General features: G+C 39.5%; 3 protein-coding genes across 7 annotated transcripts; all 3 read left to right on the forward strand.

The window, feature by feature from the left end:
• The first annotated feature begins 3,418 nt into the window (after positions 1-3,418).
• On the forward strand, positions 3,419-9,427 carry LOC143362187 (serine protease persephone). Its single transcript, XM_076802128.1, has 5 exons — positions 3,419-3,733; positions 4,333-4,539; positions 6,162-6,388; positions 6,513-6,808; positions 8,549-9,427. The coding sequence occupies exons 1-5, from the start codon at positions 3,652-3,654 to the stop codon at positions 8,883-8,885; spliced, it is 1,149 nt and encodes a 382-aa protein (XP_076658243.1). The 5' UTR covers positions 3,419-3,651; the 3' UTR covers positions 8,886-9,427.
• Positions 9,428-9,560: 133 nt separating this feature from the next.
• LOC143362188 (serine protease persephone-like) lies at positions 9,561-18,871 on the forward strand. Of its 3 annotated transcripts, none has more exons than XM_076802129.1 (5): positions 9,561-10,094; positions 10,926-11,132; positions 11,652-11,872; positions 12,030-12,325; positions 12,456-12,978. In XM_076802129.1, the coding sequence occupies exons 1-5, from the start codon at positions 10,013-10,015 to the stop codon at positions 12,784-12,786; spliced, it is 1,137 nt and encodes a 378-aa protein (XP_076658244.1). In that variant the 5' UTR covers positions 9,561-10,012; the 3' UTR covers positions 12,787-12,978. The 3 variants fall into 3 exon arrangements, with proteins under 3 accessions (XP_076658244.1, XP_076658246.1, XP_076658245.1); XM_076802131.1 differs by lacking the exons at positions 12,030-12,325; positions 12,456-12,978 and adding exons at positions 17,557-17,852; positions 18,045-18,871 and having other exon boundaries at positions 9,565-10,094; XM_076802130.1 differs by lacking the exons at positions 9,561-10,094; positions 10,926-11,132; positions 11,652-11,872; positions 12,030-12,325; positions 12,456-12,978 and adding exons at positions 14,199-14,648; positions 15,179-15,382; positions 17,211-17,434; positions 17,557-17,852; positions 18,045-18,871.
• LOC143362185 (serine protease persephone-like) lies at positions 18,315-24,327 on the forward strand. 3 transcript variants are annotated; one of them, XM_076802126.1, is made up of 5 exons: positions 18,315-18,431; positions 20,180-20,386; positions 23,028-23,254; positions 23,377-23,672; positions 23,864-24,326. In XM_076802126.1, exons 2-5 carry the CDS (start codon positions 20,251-20,253, stop codon positions 24,195-24,197), a joined length of 993 nt encoding a protein of 330 aa, XP_076658241.1. In that variant the 5' UTR covers positions 18,315-18,431; positions 20,180-20,250; the 3' UTR covers positions 24,198-24,326. The 3 variants fall into 3 exon arrangements, with proteins under 3 accessions (XP_076658241.1, XP_076658240.1, XP_076658239.1); XM_076802125.1 differs by lacking the exon at positions 18,315-18,431 and adding an exon at positions 19,017-19,596; XM_076802124.1 differs by lacking the exon at positions 18,315-18,431 and having other exon boundaries at positions 19,659-20,386; positions 23,864-24,327.
• Positions 24,328-24,657: the final 330 nt, after the last annotated feature.

Raw genomic sequence — 24,657 nt, forward strand, 5'->3', positions numbered from 1 at the left:
CGTATAATGTCGCTGTCTCTTTTCCTCTCTCCCTCTCTGTCGCCGACGATTCTCTCTCTCTCTCTCTCTTATTTTATTATCGTCTCTCTTTCTCTCTGGTACCAACCTTCTTCTCCCTCCCACGCTACCTATACTTTGCCTCATTTTTTTTCGCGGTTCCTGCTCCTTTCAACCGGATCGAAATTATTTTGATATGTGGAAAACGTTGACGACTCCGGTGCGCATACGTTAAAGCGAACCGCTGCACAGAAGTGAGCCACGGGGAATCACGGGTAAAGTCCGAGACTCGTTTCAATGATGATAATGACACGAGGCCGAGGCGGTTCAGACACAAAGGTCTTGCACCGACTTTCCATGATTTGAGAGATTAACTGTGTCTGCGAGGGAAAGGTCATTGCCGGTTCTAATGGTTTTCTTGGCAATAGAGTACTCTGCTCCATTTAATGCAATTTTTATTCAACACTGGCTGTACAATTGTTGAAATTAAAAGGATGCTCCCATTGGGAGTTATGCGAACTACGCGAAGGGAGATAATCCTAACGGTCTTAACGAAGTTAAGAGTCTCCAGTTCGGAATAACATACAAAAATAGGTGTCATTAAGTAACGCAATACTATACGCCGGGACGGGCGCATACGCGAACCATAGAAATCATCAAAGTGTTTACGCGAAGCTCGAACCAATTACGAGCCCGAGAATACAAGCGTAAGACGATTTCCAGCATATCCCGCGGAATCTTAGTTATTTATATTCGGTTGCATTTTGAAGAAAGTATTTAGGCCAATGTCGTGCAGACATGAACCTCGATATTCTATTTTTATGGGGGACCCAGGGCCGTGATATCGAAATATTTAACGAACGGGGAATCAATGAACCAGCTGGCAAGACCGTTCTGCAAATAAAAAGTTACTGAGACGATGTAATTAAATTGTCATAACAACAATCGGGATGGATGGAGTTTATGCTAATATGGATAATCACAGTGAAGTGAAAGATTTATTTGTTGAATTCAGAAGAAACTGAAAATTTGTCGACAGGTGACAGAATGACGAATGTTAAAATTAATCTATTCGTTTAGCACGGTTTAATCCGGCTCGGTGATTATCATTGTTCGACCCTCGCCTTGTTTGCTACTCGAAGAAAATGATGTCCAGCTCTGACGAGGATCAGCATAACGGCTCGTTCTACGAATTGATTCGATCACGATCCTTGTACTAGGAAGCTCGAACGACGAAGCACCCAGCAACGCAAATACACAGTTCCTTAGAAAATTATGGTTGAGTACCGCTGATCGACTAGGTTAACATATGTTTTCCTTTCCTACGGATCGCAAAAGGAACTTCGGCGAACTGGGACTGCTCGAAAACGACTAACACGTGCATAGCTTTTGTCAGAAAAGTATTATACTTATCGTTCACGGTCATCCGACGATGACCCGACTTCCTACTCCGCGCAGCTGGTTTTGCATTTTTCCCAGTTTACAGTTACGCGTTTTCTCAGCTCGGCATAGACGAGACTTCGGCGAAGACTTCTACTCGATAATTGTCCAAAACACGGGTCCGGCCAGGGACAATTGTCGGCTAGAAGATACTATTCCTTGATCCACTGCCGAATTTAGAAAAGGACAGCGAAGCTCGAGACTGTCCGAGTTCTGGGACAATTATAGGGTAGATATTTGGGACATTTATCGAGTAGAGACTGTGCTTCGTCGAGTTCCATCGAATCCGGAGATGCGAAGCGGAGAGGTTGAACGTTTTCGGTGATTAGTGAAAGTAACTTTGTACGGGGAACCTTGAAAATTGATGAAAGTATAGATTCCTGTAACCTTAGCCCAGAAACTCGGAGTACACCAATCGTTGCATAAATAATATGACTTTTTAACACTCTGGTTACCGGCAATGAACCCAGTTGTAGTGAATTAAACAATTTGGAATCAGCGGGAAATATAATATTCTTATAACGCGTTACTTATGCTTACGTGTAAACTGTTACGTCACTATGTCACTCTGCAACCAAATTTTATTTTTAGGCAACTTTTTGGGACTTTTTGTAAAGAACTTTTGCTTCAGTATTTATTGCTGGCATAAACGTGCCGCAAGATTGACACGTCTATTTAAAGAATCTGTAATTTGTTAAGTAATAGCATTTTTATAGGTACGATCCGTGGTATGCAGTGTCTTCTTTTATTACAATAATTTATGATACACTGAACCATTCTGTGACCAAAAATATATTTTCATTTCGCAAGCGTGTAACCTGGCATACCTAAATTTTCGACGACGATCTACATTCTGAAACAGAGACCGAAAAAAAATGAAAAAAATTGTGAGCTTACAAAATAGGTATGCCAACCTTGCGCCATCCTAAATACTTTCCACGACGCTTTGGTCAAATCCTAATTCGTGACCAAATCTGAAATTGTTCTCACGGAGAAATGCAAGTATAGGAAATATTGTTTTCCGCTTGGCAATCAACTAAAGAAAATAACATTGTCATCAACAATACGGTATCTGTTAGAAGAATCTGCATGCCTCGCGCATTGATTGGATTGTTATTACTGGTTTTATTGCGCAAGGTGTCGCGTAAAATCGATTGATTGCAAACCTGCGAAACAATATTTCGTGTGTTGTTTGCGTCAAGATATATTCTAACAGCCTTGTAATTTTCACGAAAGCCTGCGTTGTGCAAGATACTCTTGATCCGAGATCAACTGCCACGTGATCCGAGATTAGTGCGTCAATTATTCTAATTAATAGTACGACCACCATCGAATTAATGTCGATTACCGGCCACCATGACATTTCACCTTAAGACCGTAGTAATGAATCTCAATCGCGGCGCCGCTACCAATTCAGGACAACAGAGCTTTTCCTGCTGTATCACTTTTGAATAACAATTTTCTTTTCAAAATCCGAAACGAAAGCCATAGAAAAGTGTGTTTAAAAGCTGAATTCTTCCAGGATAATGGAATTTTTTAAACAACTGTAGGATCTCACTTTAAATGCCAATCATTTCTCCTAGAACAGTAAAAGTAGACAATAATTTTCTATGTAGAATGTCAGTGTGACTTTTCAAGGTTATTTCACGGTCGCTTCGTGTTTCTTAAGTGGAATGCCATATTGTTGTGTTGACATTATGAGAGTCCAGAGAACAGAATAAATTCAGCATACGCCTTTGAAGTGACCTCAAAATAATCCAAGGTTGCAGAAATTAGCAACTTTTAAAGCAGATAATTGTCTTGGCAGCGCATTTATGCGAACTCCGGTCGGAAAGAAAGCTAAGAAAAATATTCCTCAGGATTGGGGAGCATTTCGTCGGCGATACTTTCCATGCGACGTCTGCAAATTTCTAGAGAGAAGGTATCTCAGTTCCGGTTTCCACCGCGGGAAATATTAACTAAATTATGTTGTGGCGACGAGTTCCGCGTCGCGTCGGCTCTAACGTGTTTCTCTTCATCGACAGGAAGAACCAAGCGTGAATCTTCCTGCGAGCCTGTTTCCCTCTGAGGCTCTGATTCACCGCGTCACTTCGTCGATGCCTGCGACGATCAGTTTAGTCTTGTTCTACACGGCACGCGGATTGCTTTATCAGGGACCGGCTTCATCGATCGCAGCCACTGCTCGTCGTTGCAATTGCAAATCTGCTCGTCGAGATGTACAACAACGTTCTTCCGATCATGCTGGCCCAACTGTTGATCGGTTCACTGGGGATCGATCTCCGCGCGGAGCTCTATGGTAAAATTCACGATCCTAGATCCGCGATTTTTTTCCTCGTCTTCTGCCTCGGCGACCGGAAGCATCTTCTGTTACCTCTTCTTCTACTCGACCGGTGTTGATGTGCTCGAACCTTCCCCTCCAGTGTTCAGAATTATGCCGAAAATCCGCGTATTTGATGTACAGTGCCGTGCAAAAATCGTGACGTTTTGTTCACCACGAAACTGTTAATAGATTTATCAAACACTGTGCTGATATGCTGATGCACAAGTTCTGTCGCTTACGCTTTCGACGCAATTTAATGAAAATGAATGTTTGTTATGTAAGTCTTTTATATACAGTTCCACGCTTGCGTAAGGATGCGTCTTATAATTTGTTTAAAAGTTTACTTTGCTCCAAGTCGAAAACGTTGCGGCGTGAGATTGAAACAACCTTCTGTTGATCGAGTCATTAGCGTTGGGACCACTCGAAAATGCTCTTCTGTTTAAATCCTAAGAAACAAAAGAAGATAATATTGACACAAAATATGGTGATAAGTTCGCTGGACCAGGGGAATAAACAAAATGAGAGATAACGTCGTCTATTTTATGGAAGATTATCCTTATTTTTGTGTTTTGTAGAAGGCAGCGCGTGCAAATTGGAAGATGGTGGCCCAGGTGTGTGCAGGAAGCTAACGGACTGTCCAGAGAAGATGAAGGAAGTGAGAGAAGGCAACAGAACCTGGGATTCCGTAGAAAGGTGCGGGTTCGATGGTTTCATGGAGATCGTGTGCTGTCATGGCAAGCCTAACATTACCGACAAGCTGACTAAGAGACCTGCCGAAAATGGTACGTTTTTATTGCAATATGTGAAACGAATGTAAAACAGTACTTTAGTCTTGATTTTATTCCCGCTAACAATAAATACATTCTCGTGGAAATTCACATCTCTGGAGTTACGCTCCGATATTATGAAAATTGAAGTTTTTCCTATGTATGTCTAATTTTTACGCATCCTAGTTAAATTAAATATACGGCAGCGTAATAAAATAATCGAAGCGTTCAGTGTAAATATTTTTTCGTTCTTTCCGTTTTGCAGTAATATTAATATTATCCGAGTATTTACTAACCCAATCGACCCGATGTGACCTAATCGATGTGTACTCGTGATACAGTGTACTGTGAATTATGACATAATTGCATCGATTATGTGGAAAACTTTCAGTCGAGTCTTTAGTGCAAAACTAGTCAAGAAATAGAGTAAATAATGTTACACATCATGTTTTGGAACATCTTGATGTAGCAATGAACTCTTGTGCGTCTACAGTAAGGAGCAAAACTGATTATACACTATTTGAAACAGCATAACTTTTTTCAAATTAGTCGAAATAACTTTAGTGTTTTTGAGAAGTTAGAAGTATTAGTTTATTAGACTAGTTTTATTAGAATTGGTCGGAATCGCAAAAGGAACAGTAAAAGTTGGTTTTTTCAGCTTTTTATCTCAGACTGTATTGCAAATTTTAAAAATGTGTTCTATTGATTCGAATAAGTTATATTCATGCTGAAAATTTCATGGATATTGGTTACTTCGTTTACGAGTTATAAACGATTAAAAGTGCGATTTTTTGTCGAAAATCGTGAAAAATGGTAATTTTCCCTATTTTAATTGTTTATAACTAGTAAACCAATATCCACGTAACCAATATCGGTGAAATTTTCAGCATGGATATAATTTATTCCAGATAATCAAACACATTCTTTAAATTTTCAATACAGGCTCAGATAAAAAAGCTGAAAAAACCAACTTTTACTATTTCTTTTGCGATTCCGACCAATTCAAATTTTTTTCAAAAATTTTTGACACCTCGTCTAATAAACTAATCCTTCTATCTTCTCAATAACATTCAAGTCTAAAAAAAGTTATGTTGTTTCAAATAGTGCGTAATCAGTTTGGCTCCTTACTGTATAAAGCTTCCGACAAGAAAGAACCAGAAACAAAATGTTTTCCTTTCTGTGGGAATTGTTTTATTTCATCTGCCCAAAAATCCTCGAGAAAGGTCAACCGTTTAAATTTCAAATGCAACATGCACCGCAAGCGTCATTGCGGTTGATTTGTGACCTCTGTTACCATAGTATCAAAACATTATTTTACGTCTGTTCCTTTCAGGACAACATGTTATAATGGAACTGCAACGATGGATAGCTCGACAAACTCTAATAACAATAAATAAATGACAAGATTACAAGAATGAAAAAGAGGAGACATTTTAAAGAAAAGAGAAATAAAGCTTAAAACTCCAATTAGGAATAAAAGAGTGAAAGTAAAAAGATAATAAAAAACCTATAAAAATAATTCTTAATTGTGAGGAGGATTTGAACCCGTAACCTTGGGTCACGAGTTCAGTACTGTACTCTGTTTATTTCGAGCCCTGGTAAATTGTACAAATTGTTTATTTTAATGTGGTTTCCAGCATGCAGCGACGAGGGGGATGGTTTGTCGTACCATATATTCGATGGCGTCGAGGCGACAGCTAGCGACTTCCCATACGTGGTTGCTCTAGGATATACAGTAACCGATGACTATGCCACAGAGGGACAGCTAATTAGATATATCTGCGGGGGCAGCTTGATAAGTTCTGAACACGTATTGACAGCGGCACATTGTGTGCACAACAAGGACAGAACCGTTCCGGTTGAAGTAAGTGAAGAAAGTCAACTATGATTTCATTTAAAAAAGTAACAAATGCTTATATACAATTTCGATGATTTCTCGAGTGATCCAAAAATATTAGTGAAACGGACTGCTTCTTGCACTGTTGCAGGTAAGATTAGGTCACGAAAACTTAGTCAGCAACGACAGGAGCGTGCAGCGCATCCCCATCAGAGATATAATGTACCACCCGGAACATAAAATCGGCATAAGCTACAACGACGTGGCCATCTTGAAACTAGAAAGAAAAGTGGAAATGTCAGACACAGTTAAGCCTGCCTGCCTGCAAACTAAACCTTTGGACAGTATAACCATAACGCCCAAAACGTCTTTAGTCGTGCTTGGGTGGGGTTCGACGAGCTTCGAGGTAGAATCTAGCACGCTGCTGATGAGGACGGCCAGCCTCAGGTATGATACATATTTCGTCATCTTTAATAGCTACACTCCCATACAAAAAGATAGCTCGCGTGTGCCATCTTTAATTTCTCGTGTTAAGATTACGCTAGCATGGAAACTCTAAAATATATGGAAAATGTACCTTCTACGTATATGTAAACATAACACAGGTTGACTTTACTTCAATGAGTTCTCTCATTGTCAGTTGAAAAAGGAACACATAATCTGACGCAGACAAAATGATAGCACACTGGAACTATGTTTACATATTCTTCAGTGTTTCGTGAGCTTGCACGGAGTTACAGTGTTCAAGTTGTATCTAGAGCTTTGTCATATTGCTATTCTCATAATGGGTCGTGGCAAAAAACTTAGTGAAGGGGAATTAGCACAATTTTAGCTCTGAGAAAACAAAAGTTGTCTATTACTAAAATTGCAAAAGAAATTAGTCGCAGTCGAAAAGTTATATATAATTTGTTGAAAGATACAAGTGCATACGGAAAGAAGAAAAGTACAGGAAGGCCAGCAGCTTTATCTGAACGCGATACACGAGCAATTATACGTGCTGCTTCCAATTCTTGTGGTACTGCGAGGGAGATCGCTAAGAAAGCTGGAGTCGAAAGAAATATACAAACTATTCGTCGTGTACTTCAGACTAGTAACATTATAAACCGGTCTAGAATAATAGCGAAACCATCATTAAATGCCAAACATAAGGAGGCACGTTTGTTATTTGCAAGAGAACATGTGCTTTGGAAGAAGACTTGGAGAAGAGTAATTTTGTACGGATGAAAAGAGGTTTAATCTTGATGGACTAGACGGATGTAAATATTATTATCATGATATTTGTAAGAAACCAATAACAAAAATTCGACGTCAAATGCGTGGAGGTGGAGTAATGGTCTGGGCTGGTGTCGGATATAAAGGAAAAACGGAAATCAAGTTTATTCAAGGAACAATGAATAGAGTCCCATATATCGAATTAATAAAAAATCAAATTTATACATATGGGGAACGCATTGCGAAAACGCCATATATATTCCAACAAGACAATGCTGCAGTACATACTGCTAAAATTATTAAGGAATATTTTTTAAACGAAAATATTTCCACTCTTCAATGGCCGGCGTGCTCACCCGACCTGAATATCATTGAAAAATGCTGGGCAATGCTTTCGCAAGCAGTGTATGCTGAAAGCCGACAATTTTCAAACATAAATGAATTAAAAACTTGCATTGCAACTGAATGGGAAAATTTAGCTCAGGCAAAAATTAAAGAACTATATAATTCTTTACCTAAAAGGATGGTGGAAGTCATAAAAAACAAAGTAGGTTCCACACATTATTAGAAAAATGTAGTTTGGCGTATATATTGCTATAACAAATATGTATACTTTTGTTTCATGAAACATACAGTTGTGTTGTACGAAATATATATCTTTATTTTTCAAGTGTGCTGTCATTTTGACTGCGTCGGATTATGTGTTTCCCTTTCAACTAAAAGACGTCATTGAACTGAAGTCAATCTATGTTCTGTTTACATATTCGCGGAAGGTATGTTTTACATACTGCACAGAGTTTCCACGCTAGCATAATTTTAACACGAGAAATTAAAGATAGCACACGCGTGCTATCTTTTAGTCTGGGAGTGTATTAATCATCTACGGACGATTATACCATAATTTTTGGAAGTATATAAACCAACAACTCACCGTACGTCACTATATAATTTCTCCCGTTTTCTTTTCATGTACAGTATCGTGGACAAAGAAGAATGCAGCAAGTGGTACACTGGTTTCGGTAAACTGCCTCGCGGTCTCGACGACACCATAGTTTGCGCGATCGACAGGAACGAGAGCAGAAGATCGGACGCGTGTCAAGGTGACAGCGGAGGTCCTTTATTAATGTCATCCGATGCCGGTAAACGGGTCATCGGGATCACAGCTTCCGGTCAAGCCTGCGGCACCGCGGTACCAGGCTTTTACACTTTGGTGCATCCGTTCTTGGACTGGATCGAGGAGCATGTGTGGTCACCTCCAGCGACGACGACGAACGACATATTAACTTTATCTTTCAAACTGACGCGACTATAAAAACTGCTGAACCAGAAAATCAACGGGAACGCGATTCGATTCGAATTCTGTGCTGTTACAAGGCTAAGAAAAGAGAAATAGGAAATTATGATTCTAAGAGAAGCGGAACTCTCGTATGGCCCGAGTTCGATGGCCAGGGATTATCTATGAAATAATTTCCGACGCATTTAGAGTAGCAGACATATGCCGACGATGCTAACATGATAGCGTAAATGTCCTCGCTGAAGCAACATCGTTCTTGTTGCTTCCTTATTCTTTTATGGTTAAATGCGGAGGCTCTCTTCAAAAAGCATTGCAACATCAACTAAAAGTAGCTCGTTGTTGCTTCAGTGTGGACGTAGCTTAACGCCGCAATTCATACCGGTCACGATCATTCCATTTCACGATTCGAGCATCACAAAATTTATTTATTCACATTCTGTACAAATGTACTTTACATAAAGTCGAGGATGTCCACCGTGTTTATGTAATGGACAGGTGAAGTACAATTAAATTCATTTCTACGATAAAATGAAGCATAACTAGTCTTTCTATTATAGAATATGTAGAATATGCGGAATGTCACTGTGACAAAAATGATTTTTCAAGGTTATTTCAAGGTCACTTCGTGGTTTTTTTAATTTAAAATGGAATGCCATATTTTTGTTTTGATATTATGAAAGTACAGGGAAAAAACCAGCTCAGATGTTTGAAATGACCTTGAGGTAATCTAAAGTTGCAGAAATTAGCAACTTTTAGAACAGACAATTCTTTGGGAGCAGGTTTATGCAATCTCCGGTGGGAAAAGAAACTAAGAAAAATATCCCTCAGGAGCAGTCCACCTTCGACTGCTCCGGTCATCGGCGAATGTACAAAAATTTCTGAGAGAAGGCTTTTGAAATCCTGTTCCTGCTACGGGAAACATTCACTAAATTACGTTGTGGCAACGAGTTTCGCGTCGCGTCGGCTCTAGCGTGTCCCTCTTCGTCGATAGGAAGACCGAATCTTCCTCCGAGCCTGTTTTCCTCTGAGTCTGAGAATGAGTTTAGTCTTGTCCTGCACGGCACGAGGCGGATTGCTTCATCAGGGACCGGCTTCATCAATCGCAGCCATTGCTCGCCGTTGCCATTGCAAATTTGCTCGTCGAGATGTGCAACAACGTTCTTCCGATCGTGCTGGCCCAACTGTTGATCGGTTCGTTGATGATCGATCTTCGCGCGGAGCTCTATGGTAAAATTCACGATCCTAGATCCGCGATTTTTTTTTTTTTTTGATTTCTACTCAGCCGGTGTTGGTGTACTCGAACCTTCCCCTCCAGTGTTCAGTATTTTGCCGAAAACCCGCGTATTTGATGTACAGTGTTGTCCAAAAGTCGTGACGCTTTGTGTACTTTGGCAAATGTATTTGATTATGTGAATCAAGGGGACGGGCTCTTTTAGATGGCGGACAGTTACTTCTAGTTTTAAAATTTGACTCATCCCACAATTTCGCTTTGTGCATTAATTTGAAATTGTTCAGACCCCTTTAAATGAGTTCATATAAGCAATAAATAAACTCGCACAACAAATAATCGTGACAAGTTCACTGTCACGGGTGAAATAAACAAAATGAGATATAACCTTGTCGGGAACCGGTTCTCTCCGTATTATCCCTGTATTTTTCGCTTTATTTTCTCTGTGTCCATTTTTTCTACATCGGCTATTATTAGCTGGTTATTGGTTATTGTTCCATAACAATGCAACGTTGCTAATATAAATAATAATTCTATCTTATCAATGTTATCACTAGACTGCGGATGTTTATGCAATTTTTTAGACGAATTTTAAGAAAGTAGCAGCATTAGCATGTCTGAAATAATTAAATATCGTATTGGATACGGTCGAATTTTATACTCTAACATTTTTTGAAAATTTGCTGAAGCCATAAATTCATAAAGATTCGCAAGATTCGACAGAAATGAGATCTAGTGACACGTGTGTCTAATTTATGGAAGATTAGAGATAAAGAGAGACTCGTTCTAGGTGCTGAAGAGGTGTTGATTCTTATTTTTGTATTTTGAAGAGGGCAGCGTGTGCACATTAGAAGATGGTAGCCTGGGAGTGTGCAAAAAGCTACCAGACTGTCCAGAGAGGGTGAAGGAGGTGAAAGAAGGCAAAAGAACCGCGGATTCACCAGGAAAATGCGGATTCGATGACTTCATCGAGATCGTTTGCTGTCACGGCAAGCCTGACATTGTCGAAAAGACGACTCAGAGAGCTGCCGAAATTGGTATGTTTTCATTGGAGTATGGGTGTTTATGTGTGCTGACGTTTTCATAGGTGAACAATGTGAAATAGTACTTTCATCGATAGCAGTCAAATGTTAGTTTTATGATTAGTTTCTTGGTGTCTCGTTGAATATTCATTTACCCACGAGGTCATTAATAATTCATTTCGAACCCGCCGACTTCTGTTTCAACGAAGTGACATTGACCGTGCGGAAATGTTGCGTATCGGCGTGCTGGTCATTTATTTTTGTTGCTCTAACCCGTGGACCTTGTAGATTTCACATTTACAAAAGAGACAGGCGAAGAAAGCAGCACGATGTACGTACTTCCATTTAATCAGACGTTAAAAATTAAATCAAAATTACGATGAACAATGAAATTTCAATTACAGGGTTCGAAAAAGTTCTGGAACTTTTCAATCAGTTACATTGGAATTTATTACATGTGGTACTGTTTTAAAAATGTTCTCACATGAAAATTTTTGAAAATATATAAATTGTTTATTTTAATGTGATTTCTAGCATGCAACGATTACGATGGTTTGCAATTCAATATATTCGACGGTATCGAGGCGAAAGCTAGCGATTTCCCGTTCGTGGTTGCTCTAGGATATAAAAACAATGAGTTTGACAAAGATGAAAAACCAATTAAATATATCTGCGGAGGTAGCTTGATAAGTTTTGGTCACGTGTTGACAGCGGCACATTGTGTCCACAACAACGACAAATCTGTTCCGGTTGAAGTAAGTGAAGAGAGTCAACTATGATTTCATTTAAAAACGTAATGAATGCTTACATACAATTTTGAGGATTTCTCGAGTGATCCAGAAACATTACCGAAACGAAAAGTTCGCGATCGTAAAAGGGAATGGCGACTTTAGGTTTCTCGCACTGTTACAGGTAAGATTAGGAAACGAAAACTTGGTCAGCACCGATGAAAACGTGCAGCGCATCCCCATCAAAGACATAACCTGCCATCCGAATTATAAAATCGGTATAAGCTACAACGACGTGGCCATACTGAAACTAGAAAGAGACGTAGAAATGTCAGGCACAGTTAAGCCTGTCTGCCTTCAAACTAAACCTTTGGACAGTGAAACCATAATACCAAGAACGTCTTTTATGGTGCTTGGGTGGGGTTTGACGACTTACGAGGGAGATTTTAGTAAGCTGCTGATGAGGACGGCTGGCCTCAGGTATGATACATATCTACCGTCGATTATACCATAATTTTTGGAAATCCATAGGCCACTGTCTAGGGATTTTTTAACCAACAACTCACTGTGGTTCTCTGAAAAATTTCTCCCATTTTCTTTTCGTTTGTAGTATCGTAGGAAATAAAGATTGCAGCAAGTGGTACACTGGATTCGGTAAACTCCCTCACGGTCTCGACGACACCATAATTTGTGCGATCGACAAGAACGAGAGCAGAAGATCGGACGCCTGTCAAGGTGACAGCGGAGGTCCTTTATTAATGTCATCCGATGACATACGCGATGGCAAACGCGTCATCGCGATCGTAGCTGCCGCTGGTGGCTGCGGCACCGCGCAACCTGGCTTTTACACCTTGGTGCTTCCGTTCTTGGACTGGATCGAAGAGCAGGTGTGGTCAACTCCAGCAACAAAGACGAACGACCTTATGCCATTTTATTATTAAGATCAAGCTTATCTTTCAAACTGACGTGACAATAAGAAGTGTTCAACCAGAAAATTCACTCTCGTCGCGAGTCAATAAACGACATCCGTAAACATTAACAAAACCCATTTCTATTTATTCACATTCTGTACAAATGTATTTTACATAAAGTCGACGATGTCCAATAAAGTCTATCTATTATTAATACTCTTTTTCTCCTCGACAACTCGTACGTGCCCTTACATCGAGAAACTTCGTATTTGGTCATTCCATAATTAGTGCCATTTTAAGTATTAGTTTAAAACTTTTGAAATTTATAACCAATCTAATTTTAACCCTGCATCGACAGCCTTCCCTTTTTTCAAGGACAACCTAAAATGAAACATCGGTGTTTTAAGTATTACTCAATCTTTTCTGCAAATTCTTTCTTTATTCTTCTTTGGAGATCCTAAGAAATTAATATTTTATGGAGTTATCGGCAACAACAGGTTGTCATTCTAGGGTTAATTATTGATGAATTTGTTACACAGATCTGTGTAGAAGAAGTAGGAAGAGGAATGACACTACTTACAGAACGATCTGACGTATATAAGTAGGTTTAACAAGTTTCGAAATACCTCCATTATAAAAGAATGAGTAACATATTCCTTTGTGTATTTTTATTAATATTTTCTGAAACAATTCTCATATCACCACTTTCAGCTGTAGTATCATTTCTCGAAGTGAATGATTAATTGTACTGTACTCAAATATTGTTCGTCGTACGATCTATAATACTTAACATGTTAATTCGTTTTTGTATATTAACTGAATTTTTTAAATCGTGCAAATAACTATGAGGAGACATTATATTAATACTCGATCCGAGATCAACTTCTACGTGATCAGTGATTAGTGCGTCAATTATTCTAATTAATAGTACGACCACCATCGAATTAATGTCGATTACCGGCCACCATGATATTTCACCTTAAAACCGTAGTAATGAATCTCAATCGCGGTGCCGCTGTCAATTCAGGACAACAGAGCTTTTGCTGTTGTACCACTTTGAATAACAATTTTCTTTCCAAAATCCGAAACGAAAGCCATAGAAAAGTGTGTTTAAAAGTTGAATCCTTCCAGGATAATGGAATTTTTTAAACAACTGTAGGATCTCACTTTAAATGCCAATCATTTCTCCTAGAACAGTAAAAGTAGACAATAATTTTCTATGTAGAATGTCAGTGTGACTTTTCAAGGTTATTTCACGGTCGCTTCGTGTTTTTTAAGTGGAATGACATATTATTGTTTTGATATTATGAAAGTTCAGAAAACAGAATAAATTCAGCATACGTCTTTGAAATGACCTGGTAATCCAAGGTTGCAGAAACTAGCAACTTTTAAAGCGGATAATTTTCTTGGGAGCGCGTTTATGCTGGCAAGGAAGCTAAGAAAAATATTCCTCAGGATTGGGGAGCATTTCGTCGGCGATACTTTCCATGCGACGTCTGCAAATTTCTAGAGAGAAGGTATCTCAGTTCCGGTTTCCACCGCGGGAAACATTCACTAAATTATGGTGTGGCGACGAGTTTCGCGTCGCGTCGGCTCTAACGTGTTTATCTTCATCGAAAGGAAGACCGAAGCGTGAATCTTTCTGTGAGCCTGTTTCCCTCTGAGTTTCTGATTCACCGGGTCACTTCGCCGATGGCTCCAATGATCACTTTAGTCATGTCGTACACGGCACGCGGATTGCTTTATCAGGTACCGGCTTCATCGATCGCAGCCATTGCTCGCCGTTGCCATTGCAAATCTGGTCGTCGAGATGTACAACAACGTTCTTCCGATCGTGCTGGCCCAACTGTTGATCGGTTCACTGGGGATCGATTTCCGCGCGGAGCTCTATGGTAAAACTCACTATCCTAGATCCGCGATTTTTTTCCTCGTCTTCTGCCTCGGCGACCGGAAAGATCTTCTATTACCTCTTCTTCTACTCGACCGGTGTTGGTGTGCTCGAACCTTCCTGTCCAGTGTTCAGAATTATGCCGAAAATTCGCGTATCTGATGTACAGTGCCGTGCAAAAGTCGTGACGCTTTACCACAAAACTGTTAATAGATTTCTCAAACACTGTGCTGATATGCTGATGCACAAATTCAGTTGCTTACTTATCTAAGTCTTTTATATAAAGTACTACGCTTGCATAAGGATGCGTCTTATAATTTGTTTAAAAGTTGAAAACGATGCGGCGTGAGGTTGAAACAACCTTCTGTTGATCGAGTCATTAGCGTTGGGGCCACTCGAAAATGCTTTTCCGTTTAAATCCCAAGAAACAAAACAACATAATGGTGACAAGTTCGCTGGACGAGTGGAATAAACAAAATGAGAGATAACGTCGTCTATTTTATGGAAGATTATCCTTATTTTTGTGTTTTGTAGAAGGCAGCGCGTGCAAATTGGAAGATGGTGGCCCAGGTGTGTGCAGAAAGATAACGGACTGTCCGGTGAAGATGAAGGAGGTGATAGAAGGCAACAGAACCTGGGGTTCCGTAGAAAGGTGCGGGTTCGATGGTTTCATGGAGATCATTTGCTGTCGCAAGCCTAACATTACCGACAAGCTGACTAAGCGACCTGCCGAAAATGGTACGTTTTTATTGCAATATGTGAAACGAATGTAAAACAGTACTTTACTCTTGATTTTATTCCCGCTAACAATAAATACATTCTCCTGGAAATTCACATCTCTGGAGTTACGCTCCGATATTATGAAAATTGAAGTTTTTCCTATGTATTTCTAATTTTTACGAATCCTAGTCAAATTAAATGTACGGCAGAGTAAGAAAATAATAGAAGCGTTCAATGTAAATATTTTTTCGTTTCTTCCGTTTTGCAGAAATATTAATATTATCCGAGTGTTTTTCCAATACGAGTTAAATCGTTTGCAACATAATCGATGTGTACTCGTGATGTGAAAGTGTACTGTCAATTATGACATAATTGCATCGATTGAGTGGAAATCTTTCAGTCGAGTCTTTAGTGCAAAACTAAGCAAGAAATACAGTAAACAATATTACACAACATGTTTTGGAACATCTTGATGTAGCAATGAATTCTTATCGCGCGTCTATAAAGCATCCGACGGGAAAGAACCAGAAACAAAATGTTTTCATTTCTGTGGGAATTGTTTTATTTCATCTGCCCAAAAATCCTCGAGAAAGGTCAGCCGTTTAAATTTCAAATGCAACATGCACCGCAAGCGTCATTGCGGTTGATTTGTGATCCCTGTTGCCATAGTATCAAAACATTATTTTACGTCTTTTCCTTTTTGGATAACATGTTATAATGGAACTGCAAGATTGATAGCTCGATAAACTCTATTAGCAATAAATATATATATATATCATTTATTGATTCCCTTCGGGGTTACAATTTTATTTACAACTCCCGCTTTCGCTCGCTGTTACCCTAATCTTAACCTTAAACTTATCCTAACTTACCCTAACTTAACTATACTTATCCTAAAAACACGCCATAGAGAGAGAGAGAGAGCGATCTTACACTACTATCCGCCGCGTTCTTATTTTTCCTCTCCCACACACACATGCTTCTCTGCTCTCCCCCCTCCCTACACCTCACCCATCCTTCCTCCGACTCCTGGACCTCCTCTTCCGGCTGCTCTCTCTTTCACTCCATTCCTGTGCATTCTCTCCTTATACTTCCTCTCCCATACCTCTTCCATTCATGCTCTTCCTCCATTCATCCACCTTCCTCATCCATTCCTCTCCTTCTCCTTCATCCCCTAAAACTTCCCCCACCATCCCCTGCCAACCTCTCCCCTCAACCCCTCCTATACATACTTCCCACACGTGCTCCCACGTTTCCTCCTCCCACTCACAGACCCTACATGCTTTCTTCTCCTCCTCCAACCAATACTTTCCACCTCTCATCTCGTTTCCCAACCTGTACCTGGCCACCCTTTGCCACCTGCTCTCTCCCCACCTCTTCTTCAGGTACCCTGGTATCCCCTCTCCCTTCACCCTCCCGTACCACATGTTGTACCTTGCTCTTCCTATCTTTTCCCATCTCTCCCCCCGCTGCTTCTTCTTTTCCCTTTTCACTATCTCCTCACTCACTGCCTCTATCCTCTCCTCCATCATCCCCTCCGCTTCCTCTTCTGTCCAGCCCCTCTCTTCCCAAAAACACCGTCTCTCCTAGTAGCAATAAATAAATGACATAATTTAAAGAACGAAAAATAGGAGGAGTTTTTAGAGAAAAGAGGAACAAAGCTTAAAACTCCAATTAGGAATAAAAAATTGAAAGTAAAAAGATAATATAAAAAACCCATAAAAATAATTATTATTTGTGAGGGGGATTTGAACCCGTAACCTTTGGTCACGAGTTCAGTACTGAACTCTGTTTATTTCGAGCCCTGGTAAATTGTACAAATTGTTTATTTTAATGTGGTTTCCAGCATGCAGCGACGAGGGCAATGGTTGGTCATTCCATATAACCAATGGCGTCGAGGCGAAAGCTAACGACTTCCAATACGTGGTTGCTCTAGGATACATAATAAACGCTGACAGTGCCACAGATAAACCACTTACATATATTTGTGGGGGCAGTTTGATAAGTTCTGAACACGTATTGACAGCGGCACATTGTGTGCACAACATTAACGGATTCGTTCCGGTTGAAGTAAGTGAAAAAACTCAACTATGATTTCATAAGAATGTAATAAATGCTTACATACAATTTCGATGATTTCTCGAGCGAACAAAAAATATTAGTGAAACTAACTGCTTCTTGCACTGCTGCAGGTAAGATTAGGCCACGAAAACTTACTCAGCACCGATACAAGCGTGCAACGCATCCCTATAAGAGACATAACGTACCATCCGGAACATAAAATCGGCATAAGCTACAACGACGTGGCCATCTTGAAACTAGAAAGAAATGTGGAAATGTCAGGCACAGTTAATCCTGCCTGCCTGCAAACTAAACCTTTGGACAGTAAAACCATAACGCCCAATACGTCTTTATTCGTGCTTGGGTGGGGTACGACGAGTTTTGAGGGATCACTTAGTACGCAGCTGATGAAGACGGTTAGCCTCAGGTATGATACATATTTCGTCATTTTTACTAGTTATTAATACACTATCTATCGATGATTATACCATAATTTTTGGAAGTTTACGGGCCATGTCTGGGGATTTTTTTTATGGATCCTTCAACAGTAACAGAGAGTACAATCACAGACTAACAACTCACTGTGCTTCTCTATAACATTTTTCTAATTTTCGTACAGTATCGTGAACAAAGAAGAATGCAGCACGTCGTACAGTGAATTAGGTGAACTGCCTCACAGTTTCGACGACACTATAGTTTGCGCGATCGACAGGAACGAGAGCAGAAGATCGGACGCCTGTCAAGGTGACAGCGGAGGTCCTTTATTAATGTCATCCGAGGCCGGTGAACGGGTCATCGGGATCACAGCTGCCGGTCAAGGCTGCGGCACCGCGACACCAGGCTTTTACACTTTGGTGCATCCGTTCTTGGACTGGATCGAGGAGCATGTGTGGTCACCTCCAGCCACGACGACGAACGACACATTAAAACACCATACACCATAAAAACTGCTGAACCAGAAAACTTACGGGAACGCGATTCAATTCTAATTCTGTGCTGTTACAAGGTTAAGAAAAGATAAATAGGAAATTATGATTCTAAGGGAAGCGAAGCTCTTGTATGGCCCGAGTTCGATGGCCAGGGAGTAACTATGAAATAATTTCCGACTAATTTAGAATAGCATACATATGCCGACGATGCAGCGTAAATGTCCTCGCTGAAGCAACATCGTTTTTATTGCTTTCTTATTCTTTTATGGGTAAATGCGGAGGCTCTCTTCAAGAAGCATTGCAACATCAACTAAAAGTTACCCGTTGTAGCTTCATTGTGGACGTAGCTTAACGCCGCAATTCGTACCGGTCACGATGATTCCATCTCACGATTCCAACATCACAAAATTTATTTATTCACATTCTGTACGAATGTATTTTACATAAAGTCGACGATGTTCACCGTGTCAATGTAATGGACAAGTAAAGTATAATTAAATGCATTTCTGCGATAAAATGAAGCATAACAAGTCTTTCTATTTTAGAATATGTAGAATATGCAAAATGTCACCGTGACAAAAATTATTTTTCAAGGTTATAACAAGGTCACTTCGTGGTTTTTTTAAATCGAATGCCACATTTTTGTTTTGATTTTATGAAAGTACAGGAAAAAACAAGCTCGGGTCTTTGAAATGACCTTGAGGTAATCCAGGGTTGCAGAAACGAGCAACTTTTAAAACAGACAATTTTTTGGGAGCAAGTCAATGCGACCTCCGGTGGGAAAAAAACTATGAAAAATATCCCTCAGGAGCAGTTCACCTTCGACTGCTCCGGTCATCGGCGAATATCTAAAAATTTCCGAGGGAAGGCTTTTCAAATCCGGTTCCTGCTACGGGAAACATTCACTAAATCCTGTTGCGGGGACGAGTTTCGCGTCGCGTCGGCTCTATCGTGTTTCTCTTCATCAACAGGAAGACCGAAGCGTGAATCTTCCTGCGAGCCTGTTTCCTATGAGTTTCTGATTCACCGCGTCACTTCGCCGATGCCTCCAACGATCACTTTAGCCTTGTCGTAAACGACACACGGGTTGCTTCATCAGGGACCAGTTTTGTCGATCGCGTCCATTGCTCGCCGTTGCCATTGCAAATCTGCTCGTCGAAATGTACAGCAACGTTCTTCCGATCGTGCTGGCCCAACTGTTGATCGGTTCACTGGGGATCGATTTCCGCGCGGAGCTCTATGGTAAAATTCACGATCCTAGATCCGCGATTTTTTTCCTCGTCTTCTGCCTCGGCGACCGGAAACATCTTCTATTACCTCTTCTTCTACTTGACCGGTGTTGGTGTGCTCGAACCTTCCTCTCCAGTGTTCAGAATTATGCCGAAAATTCGCGTATTGGATGTACAGTGCCGTGCAAAAGTCGTGACGCTTTACCACAAAACTGTTAATAGGCTTCTCAAGCACTGTGCTGGTATGCTGATGCACAAGTTCTGACGCTTACGCTTTAGACGCAGTTTAATCTCGAAAATGAACGTTTGTTATTTAAGTCTTTTATATAAAGTTCTACGCGTGCGTAAGGGTGCGTCTTATAATTTGTTTAAAAGCTTATTTTGCTACAAGTTGAAAACGATGCGGCGTGAGGTTGAAACAATCTTCTGTTGATCGAGTCATTAGCGTTGGGGCCACTCGAAAATGCTTTTCCGTTTAAATCCCAAGAAACAAAACAACATAATGGTGACAAGCTCGCTGGACGAGGGGAATAAACAAAATGAGAGACAACGTCGTCTATTTTATGGAAGATCATCCTTATTTTTGTGTTTTGTAGAAGGCAGCGCGTGCAAATTGGAAGATGGTGGCCCAGGTGTGTGCAAAAAGATAACGGACTGTCCAGAGAAGATGAAGGAGGTGCGAGAAGGCATTAGATCCTGGGATTCCGTAGAAAGATGCGGGTTCGATGGTTTCATCGAGATCGTTTGCTGTCATCGCAAGCCTGTCTTTAACGAAAATCTGACTGAGAGACCTGCCGAAAGAGGTACGTTTTCATTGCAATTTGTGAAACTAATGTAAAACAGTACTTTAGTCGTAATTGCATCGATTGTGTAGAAAACTTTCAGTCGAATCTCTTGTGCAAATCTAAACAAGAAATAGAGTAAACAATATTACACGACATGTTTTGGAACAACTTGATGTGGCAATGAATTCTTATCGCGCGTCTATAAAGCTGCCGTCAAGAAAGTACAAGAAACAAAATGTTTTCCTTTCTGTGGTAGTTGTTTTATTTCATCTGCCCAAAAATCCTCGAGAAAGGTCAGCCGTTTAAATTTCAAATGCAACATGCACCCCAAGCGTCATTGCGGTTGATTTGTGACCCCTGTTACCAAAGTATGAATACATTATTTTACGTCTGTTCCTTTTTGGATAACATATTATAATGGAACTGCAACGATTGATAGCTCGACAAACTCTAATAACAATAAATAATTTCTTTCTCCCGTTTCGCGTGCTCGCGAACGATATTCGGGGCCGTGGCGAAGTTATGGGGTAACCACGTCTATTTAAAAGGAACTCGACGTTTTGGAATAACAATTCGATATATTTAAAAACTTAACAATCACAAGTCAGTTGACAAGGTATAATGTGTACAACGAGTTTGTCTGAGCGATAGTTGTGTTCTCGACGCGATCGATTTGTGTTCTTGATTCGAGCGATACGTGTTGTCTGGGCAAGCGATTTGTGTGTTCGGTTCGAGGTATTTTCGCGTTCTGCGGTTCGGTTGTCGTGTCGTCTATAATGTTGACTCTGACTCTTCTTCTATTGGTTAGTGAGTGGTGCATTTGATCGTCGGAGTAGGGATGCGATTTGGTGGAACTGTGTTTAGATTATCTGAATGGATTAGGTGTGAAGGATATGGGAAAGATGGTCTGGAAAACGAGATATTTGTATATTGCCCTTTGAATGGGCTCGCTCACGGAGGTCTCGAAGTGGTGTCCGATGACACTCCAAATCTTGGGACCGTCGCACAGTGCGGACAAATCGCCTGTTTTCGGCATTTCTCGTAGTTCGGTTATTAATGCATTTATAGAGGAAATTTTTTACAGACAATTATATTTACCAATATAGTTTACGATTTTAACAAAAAAAAAATTTACTATTAAAAATTAACAAATTTATTTTTAAAAACTAACAAGTTTAGAACAAAATTATTAATAAATGAACCATATGTAAAATTAACAATAATAAACTTAAACAAATTATAATACTAGTGAATAAAATGAATAAACTTAACAAATCGCTATTCGCTATCCGAGTCATTCTCAGTACTTTGATTGCGACCCAAAATCATTGACTCTCGTGATCTTGCACATCTCGATCTATCCCTACATTCTTATTACTTTTTCAATAGTTATAAAACATATATTAAAAACAAATTAAAAATACATAAAAATGATTGATACATAATTATTGCAAAATTGTATTGTGCATAAATATGATTATTATTAACAATTTCCATCCTAATACGCATGTTTTGCAAAAGAAATGTATTTCATATAGTGATATACACGAATATTGAACTTTCCCGGTAAATTCGCCACTGTAACTGTGGCGAACAAATGGCAAAATTTTTTACAACCAAATTTGTTTACAAATGTATACTTATTGTTAATTATTCACAAAAAATGAAATTTAACAATATAACTAATACATTTAAAAAGAAAATAACAAATTTTCCACGATAGATCCTAAAGGAAAGGTATGGACACTTCTTAAAAAGTTTATAAAATTGAGAGTCGAAAAAAAGTCGCAGACAAAACTATGAAATTCTTAAACTATAATAAGTAATGTATCCGAATATGCATAAATCTCAGGATATATTTTGCAGTTTTTGTTTTATGTTAATTTGAAGTTTTATATGCAATTAACAAATAAAACCACCGTTGAAAATTTGTACAAAAAATAAATCTACGTTATTAAATGTATAAAGAATGCATATTCCTTGGTAAGCACTTTCCATTACACAGAATTATTATTGCACACTCATTTACAGTTAATATAACATTTTTCGATTTTTGGCACTTTAGAGAGTGCCTCCATGGCCAAATTTTTTTACAAAAATCTAAATTTGGTTACTGATGCATATGCAATGGTAATTAGTCACAAAAAATTAAATTTAACAATAAAATTAATAAGTTGAAAAAAAAAATTATTTTTATGCATAAAAAAAATTGTTAAATGATTTTTAAATGAATAATAATATGCATTTCCTGCTAATAAAGAGTTCTGCCAAAGGAAATTTTCGTGCATCGTCAAATAAAAATCTAGTGAGATGTGCCGACTTGTCCGCACTGTGCGTCGCGTGTCCTGGCTATTGCAGCCGACCGTGTTTATATCATATATTTCACGTTCGGTCTGTGTGGGACCGAACACGACTAAAAGAAAGAAAAATAGGAGAAATTTTTAAAGAAAAGAGAAACAAAGCTTAAAACTCCAATTAGGAATAAAAAATTGGAATAAAAGGATAATAAAAAACCCATAAAAATAATTATTAATTGTGAGGGGGATTTGAACCCGTAACCTTGGGTCACGAGTTCAGTACTGTACTCCGATTATTACGTGTCTGTTTATTTCGAGTCCTGGTAAATTATATAAATTATTTATTTTAATTTCGTTTCTAGCATGCGGCGATTTGGGCAAAGTTCTGGCAGTCCACTTTGTAATCGATGGCGAAATTACGGCAGCTCACGTCAACCCATACATGGTTGCTCTAGGATATATAAAAAAAGATGCCAATGCCACGGATAAACTACTTACATATTTCTGTGGGGGCAGTTTGATAAGTTCTGAACACGTATTGACAGCGGCACATTGTGTGCACAACATTAACGGATCCGTTCCGGTTGAAGTAAGTGAAGAAACTCAACTATGACTTCATAAGAATGTAATAAATGCTTACATACAATTTCGATGATTTCTCGAGTGATCAAAAATTATTAGTGAAACTAACTTCTTCTTGCACTGCTGCAGGTAAGATTAGGCCACGAAAACTTACTCAGCACCGATAAGAGCGTGCAACGCATCCCTATAAGAGACATAACGTACCATCCGGAACATAAAATCGGCATAAGCTACAACGACGTGGCCATCTTGAAACTAGAAAGAGAAGTGGAAATGTCACGCACAGTTAAGCCTGCCTGCCTGCAAACCAAACCTTTGGACAGTAAAACCATAACGCCCACAACGTCTTTAGTCGTGCTTGGGTGGGGTACGACGAGTTTTGAGGGATCACTTAGTACGCAGCTGATGAAGACGGCTAGCCTCAGGTATGATACATATTTCGTCATTTTTACTAGTTATTAATACACTATCTATCGATGATTAAACCATAATTTTTGGAAGTTCACGGGCCATGTCTGGGGATTTTTTCATGGATCCTTCAACAGTAACAGAAAGTACAATCATAGACTATCAACTCACTGTGCTTCTCTATAAAATTTTTCGCATTTTCGTACAGTATCGTGGACAAAGAAGAATGCAGCAAGTGGTACACTGGATTCGGTAAACTGCCTCACGGTCTCGACGACACCATAGTTTGCGCGATCGACAGGAACGAGAGCAGAAGATCGGACGCCTGTCATGGTGACAGCGGAGGTCCTTTAGTAATGGCATCCGAGGCCGGTATACGGGTCATCGGGATCACAGGTTCCGGTCAAGGCTGCGGCACCGCGATACCAGGCTTTTACACTTTGGTGCATCCGTTCTTGGACTGGATCGAAGAGCAGGTGTGGTCAGCCACAAAGACGAACGACGATGTGCCGTTTTATTATGGCGATTATCTCTCAAATTGACATGACAAAAAAAAACTGTTGAACCAGAAAATTCGCTCCCGTCGCGAGTCAATAAACGACATCCGTGAACATTAACGAAACCCTTTTTATTTATTCACATTCTGTACAAATGTATTTTACATAAAGTCAACGATGTTCACCGTGTCAATGTAATGGACAAGTAATGTATAATTAAATGCATTTCTACGATGAAATGAAGCATAACAGGTCTCTCTATTTTAGAATATGTAGAATATGCAGAATGTCACCGTGACAAAAATTATTTTTCAAGGTTATAACAAGGTCACTTCGTGGTTTTTTTTAAATCGAATGCCACATTTTTGTTTTGATTTTATGAAAGTACAGGAAAAAACAAGCTCAGGTCTTTGAAATGACCTTGAGGTAATCCAGGGTTGCAGAAAAGAGCAACTTTTAAAACAGACAATTTTTTGGGAGCAAGTTAATGCGACCTCCGGTGGGA

The sequence above is a fragment of the Halictus rubicundus genome, chromosome 16 (assembly GCF_050948215.1).
Source record: "Halictus rubicundus isolate RS-2024b chromosome 16, iyHalRubi1_principal, whole genome shotgun sequence".
Classification (NCBI taxonomy): Eukaryota; Metazoa; Arthropoda; class Insecta; order Hymenoptera; family Halictidae; genus Halictus; species Halictus rubicundus.

What these genes read in the sequence shown, in the direction of transcription:
- LOC143362187 (XM_076802128.1), top strand. Translation starts at nt 3,652, where the DNA reads ATGTACAACAACGTTCTTCCGATCATGCTGGCCCAACTGTTGATCGGT. An exon ending in TCTCCGCGCGGAGCTCTATG is followed by an intron (nt 3,734 to 4,332) that starts GTAAAATTCACG and finishes TGTGTTTTGTAG; the next exon opens with AAGGCAGCGCGTGCAAATTG. An exon ending in ATGAGGACGGCCAGCCTCAG is followed by an intron (nt 6,809 to 8,548) that starts GTATGATACATA and finishes TTTCATGTACAG; the next exon opens with TATCGTGGACAAAGAAGAAT.
- LOC143362188 (XM_076802129.1), top strand. Translation starts at nt 10,013, where the DNA reads ATGTGCAACAACGTTCTTCCGATCGTGCTGGCCCAACTGTTGATCGGT. An exon ending in TCTTCGCGCGGAGCTCTATG is followed by an intron (nt 10,095 to 10,925) that starts GTAAAATTCACG and finishes TGTATTTTGAAG; the next exon opens with AGGGCAGCGTGTGCACATTA. An exon ending in ACAAATCTGTTCCGGTTGAA is followed by an intron (nt 11,873 to 12,029) that starts GTAAGTGAAGAG and finishes GCACTGTTACAG; the next exon opens with GTAAGATTAGGAAACGAAAA.
- LOC143362185 (XM_076802124.1), top strand. Translation starts at nt 20,047, where the DNA reads ATGCTTTTCCGTTTAAATCCCAAGAAACAAAACAACATAATGGTGACA. An exon ending in TGAGAGACCTGCCGAAAGAG is followed by an intron (nt 20,387 to 23,027) that starts GTACGTTTTCAT and finishes TTTCGTTTCTAG; the next exon opens with CATGCGGCGATTTGGGCAAA. An exon ending in ATGAAGACGGCTAGCCTCAG is followed by an intron (nt 23,673 to 23,863) that starts GTATGATACATA and finishes ATTTTCGTACAG; the next exon opens with TATCGTGGACAAAGAAGAAT.